Below are 17,021 nucleotides of genomic sequence, written 5' to 3'. Positions count from 1 at the left end.
CAATAGAGGGATAAATGGAAAAAAAAAGCATTTATAGTCTGCCCAAGGACCTATCCTCAAATAGCAAATGCATCTGATTGTGATAGATTCTGCAGGTGGAATTAAAGCTGATTTATTAATTGAAACAGGCAGTAAGGTACATGAATGAAATGTAGCCTCATTATCCATTACACAACTCAGACTAAACTGAAATGGGAGACGATCTCCAACCATTAGTGCATTTTTTCCCCTCGCACTCGTGTTTTGTGTTGAACTGAATCTCAAAAGTGAGGAAAGAAAGAGGAACAACTGCTATCTGGGAGCTGTGAATGAAATGGAAGGAATTAAACTACATTAGCAGAGACGTTTTGTTACGTAATTCTCTTTTCCTTTATAATTTCTATTAATGTTTCCTGGATGTTTCTTTTTGACTTGTTCAAGACACTCTGATTGTCTATAGTCGCCATGACCTTTTCTCTCCCTTAAGAGTTATGATTTTTGACTGGAGGGGAAAAAACAGTTGAGAAAAAACAGTAATTAAAAGGCAAGAAAGTGAACATAATAAAAACTCATTTTCAAAAGATTTAGTGTTAGACATGCAGCAAATAAAACTGCATTGCGAAACGCATAGATAATCAGGGACAAATGTTTTGTGTGTAATAAAGTGCAATACTTGTTAAAGGATACCCATTTAAATGGATTACATCAGGTACGAGTACTGCACCACATCATTCCTACCTTCTGCACCTGCAGTTGAGCTGTTGTCTGATCTTGTTCCAGCCTTATTGGGCCCAAGGCAGTCAACTTTCGCATGGTTTCTGCCACCCAGGTAAGCTCGGAGTCAGCGGCCTGCTCATACTAGCAGAAAGGAGAAGCAGCACGGAACATTAAGGAAACAAAGCAGACACACAGCTGTAGACACAACACATGGAAAGAAATGAAGCAGAGCTGCAATTGGAACACAGGTAGTGCCAGAAAAATTAGTAAGTAAAGCCACTCTGACCCTCAATTAAACAATCATTGCTTATGGCTGTTTCACAACTTTGTCTAACAGTACACAAGTCCATAGCGCAGCAGTGTGTTAAATTATGGGCTTGTTTAGTGCAGTTGTGATGCACACTGCTAGATTTCGTTCAATTTAAAAAAAAACTAGTTGCGGGGAAGGTTCATTAAATTTAGCAATTGATTTGTTCTTAATTTATTAATTTAGAAAAATAATGCAGATTAATTTTAACTTAACAAAAATGAAGTGTTAAAATTCAAAATGTCTTGTGTATACTGACACTAACTGTTTTGAATTGCAGACAAGAATATATTTACTGGCACTCAAAACCTGTTTAATAAAACACATCTGAATGCTGTTCTATGGTATTAACTATTAACATCACCAAAAAGGTGTGATTTTGATTCCCAGTGAGGACAAGCAGGAAAAGATAGAGGAAAGAATATTCAGCAACACTAAACATTGTCCAAGAATTTAACCATCTCCCATGTAACAGCTTTTAAAACAAGATGTTCTTGTTTCTCTGGAGATACTGAGCTCATTCAGCAAAAAGTGTGAACAGCAATTTTTTTTTTTAGATTTTTGGTCTTTGCCTCGACTATTCCTTTTTGCAAAGCATTCCATGCCCTGACAACTACCTGCATAAAGAAATTTCTTCGAGCTTCTCCACGTGAGGATTTTACCGACTCACCTTGTCAAAACATTCTCAATTTGAAAAACCTTTATTAAGTATTCCCTTCACCTCTTCTACTCCAGAGGAAATAGTCCCAATATTTCAAGTCTCTTCTCAATTATAGTTTCTCATCTCAAGTGTTGTCCTAGCTAAAATAAAGCACTCATTAAGGGGAAACACAGGGCATTATGCTTCAGTTATCAAAGGCCAATTATTTATATAAGGATCATTAGAAGAACTCGTTAACTAGTGCAAATCTACACTTCAGAAACCTACTTAAAGCAAAGGATGATAAAAGGCCATTTGGCAGATTAAGCCAGTTCACTCCACATGGTCCTGTCAAGTATTTATCATAAGGGAAGCTTCAATAAATTTTCACCGAATTCCTCGCAATTAAGTGAAACTGTGCAATATCTATCCAACCAACTGTATTAACTATTCTTCCCTCCATTCAACTGCATTACATCACAGGTCTCAGCAGTTCAAGATCTGCTGTACACCGAAAATTATTTAATTGTGCTTATTCAGGCTTATCCTTAAAACCTCTAGTCCTGTTCCCAACGACATTTATTCAACCTACTCTCTTATGGAGTTAACTGACAACCTTAAGTGCATTTTAGTCTGTTCCCTATAAGTATTACTCTGAGAATGGATTTGTATAGGTTAGGTCATGCCTGCAAAACCTTATTTAATTTTTTGAAGAGGTGACTAAAGCAGTGGACAGGGCAATGTCTATGGGTGTTATTTATATAGACATCCAGAAGGCATTTGATAAAGTCCCTCATAAGAAAGTGTTAGCTAAACTTGAAGCTCATGGAATTGAGGGCAAATTATTGACCTGATTAAGAGACAGAGTACGGATAATGGCCAGGTACTCTAATTGGCAGGATGTGACTAGTGGCATCCCTCAGCAATCTGTGTTGGGGCCTCAATTAATCACTATTTATTAACAACTTAGGTGATGGAATAGAGAGCCACATGCCCAAGTTTGCCATTGGCACAAAGATGGGCAGCATTGTAAGCTGTGCAGAAGGAACCATAAAATTACAGAGCGATATTAATAGATTAGGTGAATGGGAAAACTGTGACAAATAGATTTCAATATAGACAAGCATGATGTCATCTATTTTTGACTTAAAAAGGACAGATCAGAGTACCTTTTAAATGATGAAAAGCTATAAACAGTGGAAGTCTAACGAGATTTAGGGGTCCACGTACAAACATCATTAAAATTCCATGGACAGATACAAAAAATAAATAAAAAGGTTAATGGCATTTAGACCTCTACCTCGAGACCTAGCATATAAGCTTTAAAAGTCACGCTACAGCTATACAAAGTCCTGGTTTGACCACACCTGGAGAACCATGTTCAGTCCTGGGCACCACATCTGAGGAATGATATATTGGCTTTGGAGAGAGTGCAATGTTTATTTAACAGAAATTATACCTGGGGCTGGATTTTCAATCAGGGGTCAGGAGCCGGAAATTGGGTAAGTTCCGGGTCCCAACCCTGTACAGCATGTTTTAGGCATGCACACCCACAGGTTTTCCAAAACTTCAGCTAATTCATGGCCAGGAAGCGGCTTGTTGTTAAATCAGGGATGGTGGGTGGGCTCCCAGCACTGGAGGGCCAGTGGTCCAGCACTCAGGGATCAGCATCCCCACTGGCCGAGGTGGGAGCTACTGACCTGAAGAGGAAGACTGTGAGGGATAAGTGAAGGTAAGTTTATTTTTATGTTTTAAAAAGCAACAGCTGCCTGACCATGGTACTGGAGGGACAACAACTCCACGGGACGGCTAGCAGCTATAGCCCCATGGCTGCTATGGGTCCCTTGCATGATCCACCGGCCCCACCCACCACGTGGCCTGGACATGGTCCTTGTCAACATGGGCTGCCCACATTGCCGACGAGAAATTACAGTCAGCACAGGAACAGGGCCTTAATAGCATTGAATGGTGGAACAGGCTTGAGGGGTTAAATGGTCTACTCCTGTTCATATAATTTCAGAGCTCCCATGTGACAGAACTTGAAGCTTGCTTGAAGTATTCATGCCTTTTAGTACTATGCTCATCACTTACACTAAATAGCTTGTGAGCCTGCTCACATCTATATGCCCTGATCTTGTTATGAATGTATAATAGCATCACATGTAAATATACTTTCTTGTGAATCCAATTGAGTTGGGAAGGGAAGTAGTTTCCCTTCGTCAGCTGTCCACACTGGCCCACGTTCATCCATGTTGAATTGGAGAGGATTAAAATCTTTTTCAGGAAATATATGATATTGCAATATCAAACTGACAGTTACACATAATGCAGGGTAAGGGCTATTTAACAATTTTTGCAAGATGTCAAAATTGCAGGGAGATCAAAAGTTTGAGTATTTAGAATGGATTTTAATAGTTGCAAAATAACCCCTACCCTTGCTACAGAAACAAAGATCTGCTCCAATGGTATCATTAAAAAGGTAGCAAGTGGTGTTACCGTCCATTATTGAGGGACATTGCATTCAAATTCACATTAAAGCACTGCAAAAATCAGGCAAAGTTTGGAATTTATATTTCATTCTGCAGCAGCTTCAAAATGTTTTTATTTCGATCATGTAAACATTTTCAAGCATAGAGGGAAGTGGAAGGACTTAAGTTTATTTGAAATGGTTCTTCAGAAGGTGAAAAACATGAGGTTTAATTGTGGAGAAGTTTGCAAATGAAAAATCAGAAAGCTCTTGACAATGATGGCAACACATACAATACGAAAACCATAGCTAGGTTTAACCCTTTGAGTGCAGATTCTTCCTTTACAAATAGCACCTGAAAGCCATGTTTCCCATTTACATTTAACAGCCTTAATCTGTAGAATACTAGCCATGTGCAAAATTGTGTTTGAAAACAGGAAGAAAAACTGAATCAATACTCTTCAATGGAATTCATATTAATAAAACATCCTTTTTGAGATGCAAAGAAACAGTCCTTAAAGAGTTAAACAATACAACAAGAGCTACTAACAAGTATGGTGAAGCACACTTTACAGCAACTAAGTTATTTATTTGAGTGATGAAGTGTGCCGAGCGCTGGTTTATGACCAGTGAGTTAGGATCACGTAAATCAACTGATTTATATAAATTAATCCCTCACACACAGTGTAACAAAGTATATATAAATCAGCGGTGGTTTACAAATAGTAAGCCACAAATGACTGGTGTCTGATACTAATGAATGATTGTTTTGAAACATGCTCAAGTGCAAATATGTACAGAACGTAAAGTATTGAAGAAAACTACATTTGGTAAAATCTACCTCAGCACCCTTTGAACTTCATGTTACTAACTCCTCCCAAATGCTGATAATATCCACCAAAGACATAGCTGTTAAATAGTGTTTAAGACATTTTTTTCACAAATACAACTGTGCTGCAAGATAGTCTGAGTCAATCCACTAGCTTTAAGTCATAGTGGGCATGACAATCCCCAAGTGACACTTTATTTCCCAATATGAAGCCAGTGGTCTAGATTTTCTGATTATAATGCTGATAACATTCATTTCAAATGGGCTACCAATGGCATTATGGTCCAAAAAAACTAGACCAATATCTTTACAATTAAGTTACTTTCAACTGTAACATTCATTCGAAAGGAAATATAATTGATGTAATTTACAATTCCATCTCATTATACCATCTATTGGACGACTGTGAAAGTACAGAAAACACTCAGATGGAGCTAAATTGCGATACGTGCTTTTTTAAAAAAAAAATCAGGGCGCACTTGTCATGTTCTGGAGATCCTTCAACTTATGAAAACTCAACTGTAATTTGGGGTATCTGGTTGGGTTGTACCATTCTTGAACTCATCCCAAACACTTTTTAGTAAGGAAATCGCAATGCAAATGTGAAAAAGCAACTGAAGTTTCACACTATGCATCACACAAACATCCAGTTTTTCCCATAGCATTACTGCAATGGTCACAGAATGCACATCATCATATATTGGCAGAAAGTTGATGCCCATGCACACAGACAAAAAAAAAGACAACTTTAAGAACATTTGGATAAACAAGCGATTTTGTATGTTTTCCTGATGTTGTCGGGAAGGTTGCTATGGAAAGCGACATCTCAACAAAATTTCAATAGGACAAACCCATGAGCCATAAATACAAAAGCAAATGGAAAGAAGTTGCCTAGACTTCCTGGCCAGATAGGTGATAATTTGGATAATCCTGCACTTCAGACATTATTGCTATAATAAACATTAGCTTACAATCCCTGTACTGGCTTGTTTTCACAATCAGTGTGTGTAGTATTCAGTAGGGCAATTTCATTTATTCAGACTTTAGAACATCTGGATACTCATACTTCACAGGCTAGAACTGTTAGAAACATACATAGAAATGTTTGCGAAAGACAATCTACCTGCTGTGACCTCTGAATGGCAGCATCTATTGCTTCAACTTTCTGTGTTACAGTGTCGCTGACTGTTTTGTATCGCTCATTGGCTTCTGCTACCTGTCGATCCAGACCTTCTCGTGCTCTCCATGGCACCAGTTCCAGTAATGCATTGCTCACTTCATTAATTGTGTCCAGAACCAGCCTGTATTCCATGACTTCCTTCTTCAATTCCTGAAAAATATATGAGTTTAATATTCAGTTCAGCAAAATTGTCGGCAGTACTCCTACATGTTGATCACCACTTGGAGGAAGCAGTGAGGGGGGCAAGTGCGCAGAATATACTCTGGTTGGGGGACTTCAATGTCTAACACCAAGAGTGGCTCAGTAGCACCATTACTGACCGAGCTGGCTGAGTCCTAAAGGACACAGCTGCTAGACTGGGTATGCAGCAGGTGGTGAGGGAACCAAGAGGGAAAAACATACTTGACCTCGCCTCACCAATCTGCCTGCCGCAGATGCATCTGTCCATGACAATACTGGTAGGAGTGACCACCACACAGTCCTTGTGGAGATGAAGTCCTGCCTTCATATTGAGGATACCCTCCATTGTGTTGTGTGGCACTATCACTGTGCTAAATGGGATAGATTTCGAACAGATCTTGCAATGCAAAACTGGGCATCCATGAGGTGCTGTGAGCTATCAGCAGAATTGTACTTGACCACAATCTGTAACCTCATGGCCCGGCATATCCCCCACTCTACCATTACCATCAAGCCAGGAGACCAACCCTGGTTCAATGAAGAGTGCAGGAGGGCATACCAGGAGCAGCACCAGGCATACCTCAAAATGAGGTGTCAACCTGGTGAAGCTACAACACAGGACTATCTGTGTGCCAAACTGCGTAAGCAGCATGCGATAGAGCTAAGCGATCCCATAACCAATGGATCAGATCTAAGCTCTGCAGTCCTGCCACATCCAGCCGTGAATGGTGGTGGACAATTAAACAACTAACTGGAAGAGGTGGCTTCACAAATATCCCCATCCTCAATGAAGGGGGCAGCCCAGAACATCAGCGTGAAAGATAAGGCTGAAGCATTTGCGACAATCTTCAGTCAGAAGTGCCGAGTGGATGATCCATCTCAGCCTCCTCCTGAAGTCCGCAGCATCACAGATGCCAAACTTCAGCCAATTCGATTCACTCTGCGTGCTATCAAGAAACGAATGAAGACACTGGATACTGGACACTTGGCCCTGACAATATTCCGGCAATAGTACTGAAGACCTTTGCAACAGAACTTGCCGTGCCTCTAGCCAAGCTGTTCCAGGACAGCTACAACACTGGCATCTACCCGGCAATGTGGAAAATTTCCTAGGTATGTCCTGCACACAAAAAGCAGAACAAGTTCAACCCGACCAATTACCGCCCCATTAATCTACACTCAATCATCAGTAAAGTGATGGAAGGTGTCATTGACAGTGCCATCAAGCGGCACTTGTTCAGAAATAACCTGCTCAGTGACGCTCAGTTTGGGTTCTGCCTGGGCCACTCAGCTCCAGACCTCATTACAGCCTTGGTTCAAACATGGACAAAAGAGCTGAACTCAAGAGGTGAGGTGAGAATGCCTGCCCTTGATATAAAGGCAGATTTGACGAAGTATGGCATCGAGGAGCCCTAGCAAAGCTAAAGCCAATGGGAATCAGGGGGAAAGCTCTCTGTTGGTTGGAGTCATGCCTAGCGCAAAGAAAAATGGTCGTGGTTGTTGGAGGTCAATCATCTGAGCTCCAGGACATCACTGCAGGAGTTCCTCAGAGTAGTGTCCTAGGCCCAACCATATCAGCTGCTTCATCAATGATCTTCCTTCAATCATAAGGTCAGAAGTGGGGATGTTCACTGATGATTGCACAATGTTCAGCACCATTTGCGACTCCTCAGATACTGAAGCAGTCCGTGTAGAAATACAGCAAGACCTGGATAATATTCAGGCTTGGGCTGATAAGTGGCAACTAACATTCGTGCCACACAAGTGCCAGGCAATGACAATCTCCAACGAGAGAATATAACATCTCCCCTTGACATTCAATGGCATTACGATTGCTGAAACCCCCACTATCAACATACTAGGGGTTACCATTGACCAGAAACTGAACTGGAGCAGCCATATAAATACCGTGGCTACAAGAGCAGGTCACAGGCTAGGAATCCTGCGGTGTGTAACTCACCTCCTGACTCCCCAAAGCCTGTCCACCATCTGCAAGGCACAAGTCAGGAGTGTGATGGATGGGTGCAGCTCCAACAACACTTAAGAACCACGACACCATCCAGGACAAAGCAGCCTACTTGATTGGCACCCCATCCACAAACATTCACTCCCTCCACCACCGACGCACAGTGGCAGCAGTATGTACCATCTACAAGATGCACTGCAGCAACGTACCAAGACTCCTTCGACAGCACCTTCCAAACCTGTGACCTCTACCAATTAGAAGGGCAAGGGCAGCAAATACATGGGAAGACCACCACCTGCAAGTTCCCCTCCAAGTCACACACCATCCTGACTTGGAACTAAATTGCCGTTCCTTCACTGTCGCTGGGTCAAAATCAAGGAACTCCCTTCCTCACAGCACTGTGGGTGTACCTACCTCACACGGACTGCAGCGGTTCATGAAGGCAGCTCACCACCATCTCCTCAAGGGCAATGAGGGATGGGCAATAAATGCTGGCCTAGCCAGCGATACCAACATCCCATGAATGAATTAAAAAAAATAATTTAACAAGACATGTCAGATTACAAGAATAAAGTGTTGATACATTATTCCAATTTCCTTCCTTTCCTTTCATAGCTCACTTACACCGACTCTGGATGCCTGACTGCTCTGCTTACCTTCTGTCTCTCATGAACCTGTGGGATCTGTTCTCCAACTGGTGATTGTGGAGTGCCTGCAGCAAGCTCAGCCTCCACTAAATCAAGCCAGCCACACAGTTCTTCATTAAAGGCCTGAAATTTTGTGGCAAGCTGCAGAACCTGCTCTAATGTTTTCAGTGCCCTGGAACTGGAAGAAGTAATTTCAGCATATCGACTCTTAATACCATCCAGCTTCTCCTGAATTATTATCACTTCTTCACCTGAGGAAACAAATATCAGTGAAGAAAATATTGCATAGTTATATACAAAGAATTAGAAGTATGTTAATATTCAATGAATTGAAAAATGTTTAAAAAGTCACAGTTAATGTTAACTCAATTTTAATACACACACTGTCAATACTCCAATGGACAAAACAGAAATGCAAATGTACATCAAATATTTCTAAGCAGCAGTAAATGTACTCATATGTTGTAGCAGTAGGTAATACACTACATAAATCTTAACTTATTTCTTAAAAGTTGCTTCAACACTCCATTCAAAAAAAGGAAGAAAGTCTCTCGTTTGAAGCACTGTAAAATCTCAACTACAAATACTTAATGGTGATTTTGCTTCACTTGCTGGACTCCCTGCACACCATTTAACAGCTCAAATTTCCATTTATCTACCTTACTGACTCCTAAACATTTAAAGTCTATTTTGTTGAATGAATTAAATGTTTACAAAGTAGTCTGCTGCTACAACACATTAATAACCACATTGGCAAATGCAGATCAAGTTACATAATAAGGTTTAAATAATGAATCAAAGAGAATTAATATAATCGATGAATGTATAGCAAGGGTAACGTTTAGTCAATGGAAATAACTAAGCTCTCCCAACGTAAAAACACAATTTAAAAATAAATATTTTAGCAGGATGTTTTTATCTATTTGGTGATATTTTGCTTTACTCGGGTAATTGCACTACGAAGTAAGTATCTCCTTTAAGTCACACTTGCGCAGAAATATTGGTGGCAACACAAAAATGATTGGTAATGGTATGACTAGTGAGATTACAGTATAATTTTAACATATCTGTCATATGAACTATACAAATACTGAGGATTATTTAACTGTACTTGTGGAGATATAGATAACAACACTGCTGGTTGATATTGTATCTTCTGTATTTTAAGTTTCTGTTATAAAAGAATTTCACAACAAAGAACAGTAGAATAACCAATTCTTCCCTGAGTGAGATGTACATAACTTGAGGGTTATGACTGTCTTTACTAATAGAAAGTATTGGATGTTGTTCTCCATTTTATATTCTAGTTCTACAGCATGCAGTGATAAATTTAGTTTTAAGATGATACAATATAAGTATAGAGGGAATGTAATTATTCTCCATTATGTCATATGAGCTTTTCAATAAAATAATCTGATTTCTTAGTTATAAAGTTAGCCTACCCCTGTGACTTATTAGAAAGAAGCTAAAGTGAAACAACAAACTGCATCTCAAAATTGAACAACCATTGACATGGCATGCATTCTCACTATATTCATTTTGCACGTTTCCCCCTCGAGCTTTATGTGTTTTATTTATTACAAATAGTCAAGGTGTTCTGCAAAGTCAGAGCAAGATGATTGAATGAGGGAATTCTAGTGGTAAAAACTTCTCACTTTTCAAAAAAATTTCTGATGACAACTAGAAATTGATAAAATATGCAGTGCAGTGTTTTGGACTAATACAACTTCTCATCTTGGTTTTAACCTTTGTAATGGTACATTAAAATTACATGCGAAAGAATTAGATCTTTGGTTTTAATATTCAAAACTGGTTTGTTCATCAATGGACTAATGATAATTCAAGATAAGAAAAAGAAGGAAAATTCATCAGCTGGGATTCTTCTCTCATCATTTGGTCACATTGAAAGCTGGCAGACAGAAACATAGTATTGATCGCATACATGCAAACTTTTGTCAAGAGGATAATAGCACAGATTGAGCTGAGGAAAAGCTAAAATGTTTGTTCTAGTAATATAAAGCATAAATAATGAAACAAAATTATAAATAAGTTAAGCCAACATAGTCTTGGCTTGCCCTGCGTGAAACAGACAGGAAACCATCGATACAGGAGCAGCAATATGCAGGTTTCTTTGTTGATTGAACTGCAGAGAGCTGTGGCCCTGTGATAAGTAACACAGGGAGGCAGGTGACCTGAGGACTGATGGAAGTTAGAATGCATTTGAAAAGCTGAATTGAACACCGGATGTTTTAAGAAGAACTCTTTAACAGTCCTATATGATGTTTGGAAATTTGGAAATACTTCATAAATTAACATATTCTATTTTCTTCACTACACTAATAATAGAGATGTTTCTTGTCTCATGGGGTTAGATGAGAAGCACTTGTGAAGTAAACAATAGATTGCTGTAAAACTGAATGCTACGTGTTTAAAAATGTTTTAGATATTTTCTTTTCTGTTCTAGTATAAGGTAATGTTAAGAATGTCAATTAATTAGGAACAGTAGGATGGCATAATGCAAATGTGCCCCAAAGTGGGAGTACACATGCCTACAATTGCTATTAGTTCCCAATTCCAGTACAGTTGTTAGAGGAGCTTTGGGAGGAAGAAAATAAAAGTGTATAAGTGATCACTCTGCCGCTGTTACACATCATCGAGCAGCCAGTTCAAGAGAAAGACTGGAAGTCAGTTGTCTGCCTGCACTCTTGGATTGGGACCATCAAGCAATCAACAAAACATAGAAGTTCTACAAAATAGAAGTTTATATATTGCAGTCATAAAAGCCTTAGAACTTCAGTCCCCAATATGATGGATAATGTCCAATTTAAAAAAAAAGTCCTTACTTGAAAATCGCTGTTTTAACTGGAGTGCAATTTTTTTTTAAACTCTCATTCTGTTGCAGAATTTTGATCAATATGTTTTTAAAGAATCCACATTTTAACTCATTCACTACTAAGGATAGGATTGGGCTTTGTTCCAACTCCAATTCTTGATGCCAGGAAGCTGGCAGATGGTGTCTTTATGCACTGTGCACAATGGATGGTGGACTTTAATAAGTGACAACACAATGGCGACATAGAATAAATGAATTAAAAGGCTTGATTAAAGATTACATCCTAGAACTGAGAAAACCTTTAGTCATTTATTGTGCAATTTTCCCTCATGTTTGAGTTCAGTAATTGTTGGGTTTATTAAAACTTTCCTGGCAAATCAATACCAAAAACACAAAATTTCTGAACTGTTACCTGTAGTTTGTTTAAGTAGGGCTTGCCCATTTTTAATGGCTTGATCTACATTCTTCTTCCGGGATATAATGTCATCATTCAGAGCCTAGAAAGAGATCATCGCAGCTGCTTAGTAAAAGGATGGTGAGGTTTCTACGGAAACATCATTCCTGCTTCTCATGACTCTAATGCTAAGGGATCCAAAAAGGACTGAATCTGAATCATAGCCAAATACAAGTAAAATTACAGAGCAGCTGCCTTGACCAATACGGAGAATTGCTGCGAAACAAGCAGCGATTCTTCAGAATGTCTCCTTACAACATGCTTTTATATATATTCTTCAACTCTAGTTATATTACAAAATTATTTTAGGTCAGCATTAGATTATATTGGTTATAGCATAGCTGTTTTATAAGCTACATATGTGAAATTTAAATCCGTGAATCAAATAGATTTTGACATTCAAAATGAAATGATAAAAATGTGCAATTAGAAGGGCCAAAACAGGTTTTTTATTTAGAAAATCCAATTTGCACACAGAGTTAAACCGAAATACTGATTGTCTAATGATTCACTTCTCAAATCTTGCGCTTAAAAGATTAACTGGTTATCTTATTACACTACTCTACTGTAAATAGTTACATAGTATTTACAGCACAGAAACAGGCTCATCGGCCAAACAGGTCTATGCCCGTGTTCATAGCAATACTGAAATACATGCTTATTTCAAATGTGTTTACAGCCTAACCTTAGACTGGTGTGAATATTCTGGTCTTTAGCACGCAACAATTAAACTGCCAAAATATGATTAATCAAAGCAGAACTAACTTCTATTATATTCCTTTTCAAATCAAAGATCCATAAAATGGTCAAGGAGGCATCAATGTGGTAGCATTTTTATCTCCATCTTAAATATATGAATTTTTGGCTACATGAATCTGATTTAATATTCAGTCTACTTTATTTTATTTTAAAACATTTACTAACAATGCAACACATCAAGTCAAATAGGGAAACCTAAATTCCAGGATAGAGGAATAACAAATTCAGCAATAAAACGAAACGCAAATATTCAGGATTTTAATACGCAAGGCATTATTTGTAAAGATTTCCAAAAAAACCTTGCTGTGAACAAGTTAGGTTGGTGGAAGTTACTTTAACCGCATCCTTTATATTTCTTGCAGATAATCTTGAAACAAGTGTTAAAATTCAACTGAAAAATTACAGCTAAAACAACTTAAAATGAAGTAATTAAAATCAGAAAGAATGAAAATTAACCAAACAGAAAATTGGTGAAGTATAAATTAAATTAATTAAATTAATACAACAAATGGAAAAAACTTTAAAAAAAATGAAATACCAGCTGCTCTGTGTGTTGTTTATGCAGGATGTCAGATTTGTAATCTTTGATGGTCACCAGACTGAGTTTGTCCTGAACGTCAGCCAGCCAATTCAACACCTCCACCTCCTCCTCTCCAAAGATCTTGGCATTGGCAAGGGCTTGCTGGAGCAGAGCTGCCTTTCGGCTGCACCTGTCCCTAATCTCCCTATACTGAGTTTGGATAGTTTCCAATTTGTCCTCTACCATCTCCTGGTCTGGTTTTGCACTCAACGTCATGAGAAACTGGCCGACTCTGACTGACTGTTGGATGTTCTGGCTTTGGTTTGTGATGTCGTCCTCTAAAGCCTGAACCAAGGATAAAATTACAGCATAAAGGAACAAAATTATGAATTGAAAAATGTCAATGAAAAGCACAGAGGAAAAAGAAACCAATGCATCAAAATAAACTCTTGCAAACTTCAACAAAAACTTGCACTTATATTGCACCTTTAACATTGCAAAACTTTCCAAGGTGCTGCAAAAAGGAGGGAAAGAAAAACACCAAGGAGGAACTGGGGCATATTTAATCAAGATCATATCCCATTCATACAGGTTCTACTGGAAGAAACATTAGGCTATAAATTTGCAATGGTTGTTTTAGTCCAAACATATACTTAGTTCCTTTTCCTAACTGATAGCAAATTTGACAAAGATTTGTGTTTAGTGTAAAAAAAAAACACAGGCTTGAGCAAAAATTATGACAAATGTGCCAGGACAAAAAAAATCTTGATGCAACTTCAAAGAGAAGTCTAAAATGTTTATGAAGCTAAACGCAAACAAAATAATACATGAGCTATCTGGGTGCAAGAAAGCAAACAACCGCAAAACTAATTCTTCCCAATCTAGTAATGCAGAAAACATCTTATAACACTTTGATACTACTTTCTGTAACATTTTTACATTAATAATGTAGAATTAAGAAAATACATAAACACACAATCAATTCCACAGTCACTAGGAAGAGAGTTGAGATTGGCCAACATATTGTACACAGATTCTTTATAACTAGAGCCAGGAGACTTGAATTCCATTAATTTGGGCAGAATTTTCACCTATGTTCTAAAGGTGAGACAACGGTGTGCTAACTAATGCTCTATCCTGATGCTGCTAAAGGTTTATTCATATTTTTGCATCTCTCACTCCTGCCTTCAATCATTATCTTTTATTCTTAATGTGGCAGAGCAAACCTGAACCATGAATTTCTCTAACACTCCCAAGGATGTTGCTCATTAATAGCCAACATGTGCTGAGAAAACATAGATGACTGATCTTTAAAAGCTTTTTCCTATCTATCTTGCAAAATAACGTTCAATGCAGCTGCTGACCAGTACTCCATCTATTTATCCGAGTGCAATCAATTAGCATAGCAGAGTTGGAATAATTAAGGATGCAATTACATTCTGAAACTAGGTCTCCAATGCGTGTGTGTTAGCTGTGGCTCAGTTGATCACACTCACACCTCTGAATCAGGGGGTTGTGGGTTCAAGTCCCTCTCCAGGACTTGAGCACGGATATCTGGGCTGACACTCCAGTGCAGTACTAAGGGAGTGCTGCACTGTGGGAGGTGCTGCCCTTCAGGTGAGATGTTGAACCACAATGCCTCATTTGCCCTCTCAGGTGGATGTAAAAGATCCCCTGGCACTTCTTTGAAGAACAGTACAGGTGGCGTCCTGGCTCTTTAATGGGCTGGCTTATCCAGTGAATGGCCGAGCCATACAAACCAGGAGGTTCTAGGTTTTATGCTAGTTTCTGCTAGGACAGCAATAGGGCTCTTGGTTCAAGTAGAAGGAAATCAAGCAGGATTCTATCTTCCAACAGTGAATCTTGTTTGAAGTTCACATGCACGGGTGTTGGGAAAGGACAGGGTTGGCTTGGTTGCAAAGCCCCCATGGAAAAACAGCCTGCTGAAAATTACTTTCATCAACGCTAATACAGCAATAAAAGCCACTTGGGTGGGGCATTGAAACGTGCCTGTGGAATCGAACCCCAGCGAAAACTCAATGCCTTCAGCAGAGGAGGGGAAAAAACCAGCAATATAAAAAAGGGAAAAATCTTATGAGCCTTCGAGTGGAGCCCAATACTCATCTATAGGTAGACAGTGAGGGCAGGGGTGAAAGAGGTTCATTAAAGCGCAGGTGTCAACTGTGGCTCAGTTGGTTAACATTCTTGCCTTTGAATCACAAGGTTCCAGATTCAAGACCCACTCCAGGGCTCGAGCACAAAAATCAAGGCTGACACTCGGAGGTGCCACCTTTCAGATGAGACATTAAATCGAGGCCCCATTTTCCTGCTTGGGTGGATGCAAAAGATCTCAAGGCACTATTTCGAAGAAGAGCAGGTGTGCTATTCCCGGTGTCCTGGCCAATATTTATTTCTCAATCAACATCACAGAACAGATTGTCCGGTCATTATCACATTGCTGTTTGTGGGAGTTTGCTGTGCACAAATTGGCTGCCACCTTTCTGACATTGCAACAGTGACTACACTACAAAAGTACTTCATTGGCTATAAAGCGCTTTGAGACATCCAGTGGTCATGAAAAGTGCTATATAAATAGATGTCTCTTCTTTTAAAGTAATAGTTAAAGGATGCTTTTTAATAGATGCAACTATATATTAATTGAACATAAGACCAATGATTCTTGCAATATAATATTTGAAAATCCTATTATTTCCTTGTAACAGCGGACAAATGTACATCACTTGCACTTGGAGTTAGCAACAAAGGGATTGAGAGACAGCAGGGTTTTATGTGATTATGAAAGCACTTGCAGTCCTAAGATAGTTTGGTTTAAGAATGTGCGTAATAAAAGTACATGCATACAGAAAAGGTTTTTGCTAGGGATAAATCCAATTGGATCTCATTTTAATTCAAATCAATGAACCAGATCCTGGCCTGCCCCCAACAAAAGTAGTATTTCTTCTCTCAGCTGAATGGCATTGTGAAAACTTGGCTGACTCCCAAGCTTATCTTCTCTTTCTAGTGTTTCCATGTCATCCATAAAAAAAAGAGAAATAAAACAGGCTGAATTCTTCTCAACCCAAAACAAAAGGATGCTTGTTTTGCTTTCTCACAACCTCACTGCATTTGACAAGTTTTGTTATGGTGGGGGAGGGGGACGGAAAGATGACTGTTGTTGAATTTTCATCCCAAACATTTCGTTTACCTATAACTCTTGTACATTTCTGTAAAGCATTCCAGACCAACGGTTATTTTACACTCAAGATATGTGGTGCATGCAATTTTCTTTCCTAAACATTTGTTGCTTTTTAATATGTTGAAAGAGTTACATAGTGAGGATAGTTTGCAATTAAAAATTCCATACCTGCCTCCAGTAGAACAAAGTTAGGAGTTAATCTGATGCATTTTGTGACATAAGAATATGCAAAACTTACATTTTTTAATACGATAGTAAAGAAAAAAAAGTCTAAACAATCCAATATTTTTACAAGATATGATTCATCTACAGCTAACCCAGTACAATGTGACCTATGATGTTATACC

The 17,021-nt window shown here is 38.8% G+C and overlaps 1 protein-coding gene across 1 annotated transcript in view; it reads right to left on the bottom strand.

The window, feature by feature from the left end:
* Positions 1-17,021, bottom strand: part of LOC137347131 (microtubule-actin cross-linking factor 1-like) — a 441,060-nt gene that overhangs the window by 76,112 nt on the left and 347,927 nt on the right. The window contains 5 exon segments of the mRNA XM_068011260.1: positions 718-837; positions 6,063-6,269; positions 8,922-9,163; positions 12,158-12,242; positions 13,497-13,823. Of these exon segments, the coding sequence (XP_067867361.1) occupies positions 718-837; positions 6,063-6,269; positions 8,922-9,163; positions 12,158-12,242; positions 13,497-13,823 (981 nt within the window).

Source organism: Heterodontus francisci, chromosome 31 (assembly GCF_036365525.1).
Source record: "Heterodontus francisci isolate sHetFra1 chromosome 31, sHetFra1.hap1, whole genome shotgun sequence".
Lineage (NCBI taxonomy): Eukaryota > Metazoa > Chordata > Chondrichthyes > Heterodontiformes > Heterodontidae > Heterodontus > Heterodontus francisci.
The sequence above is the reverse complement of the archived record's forward strand: the minus strand, read 5'-3'. Positions and strand labels throughout refer to the sequence as shown.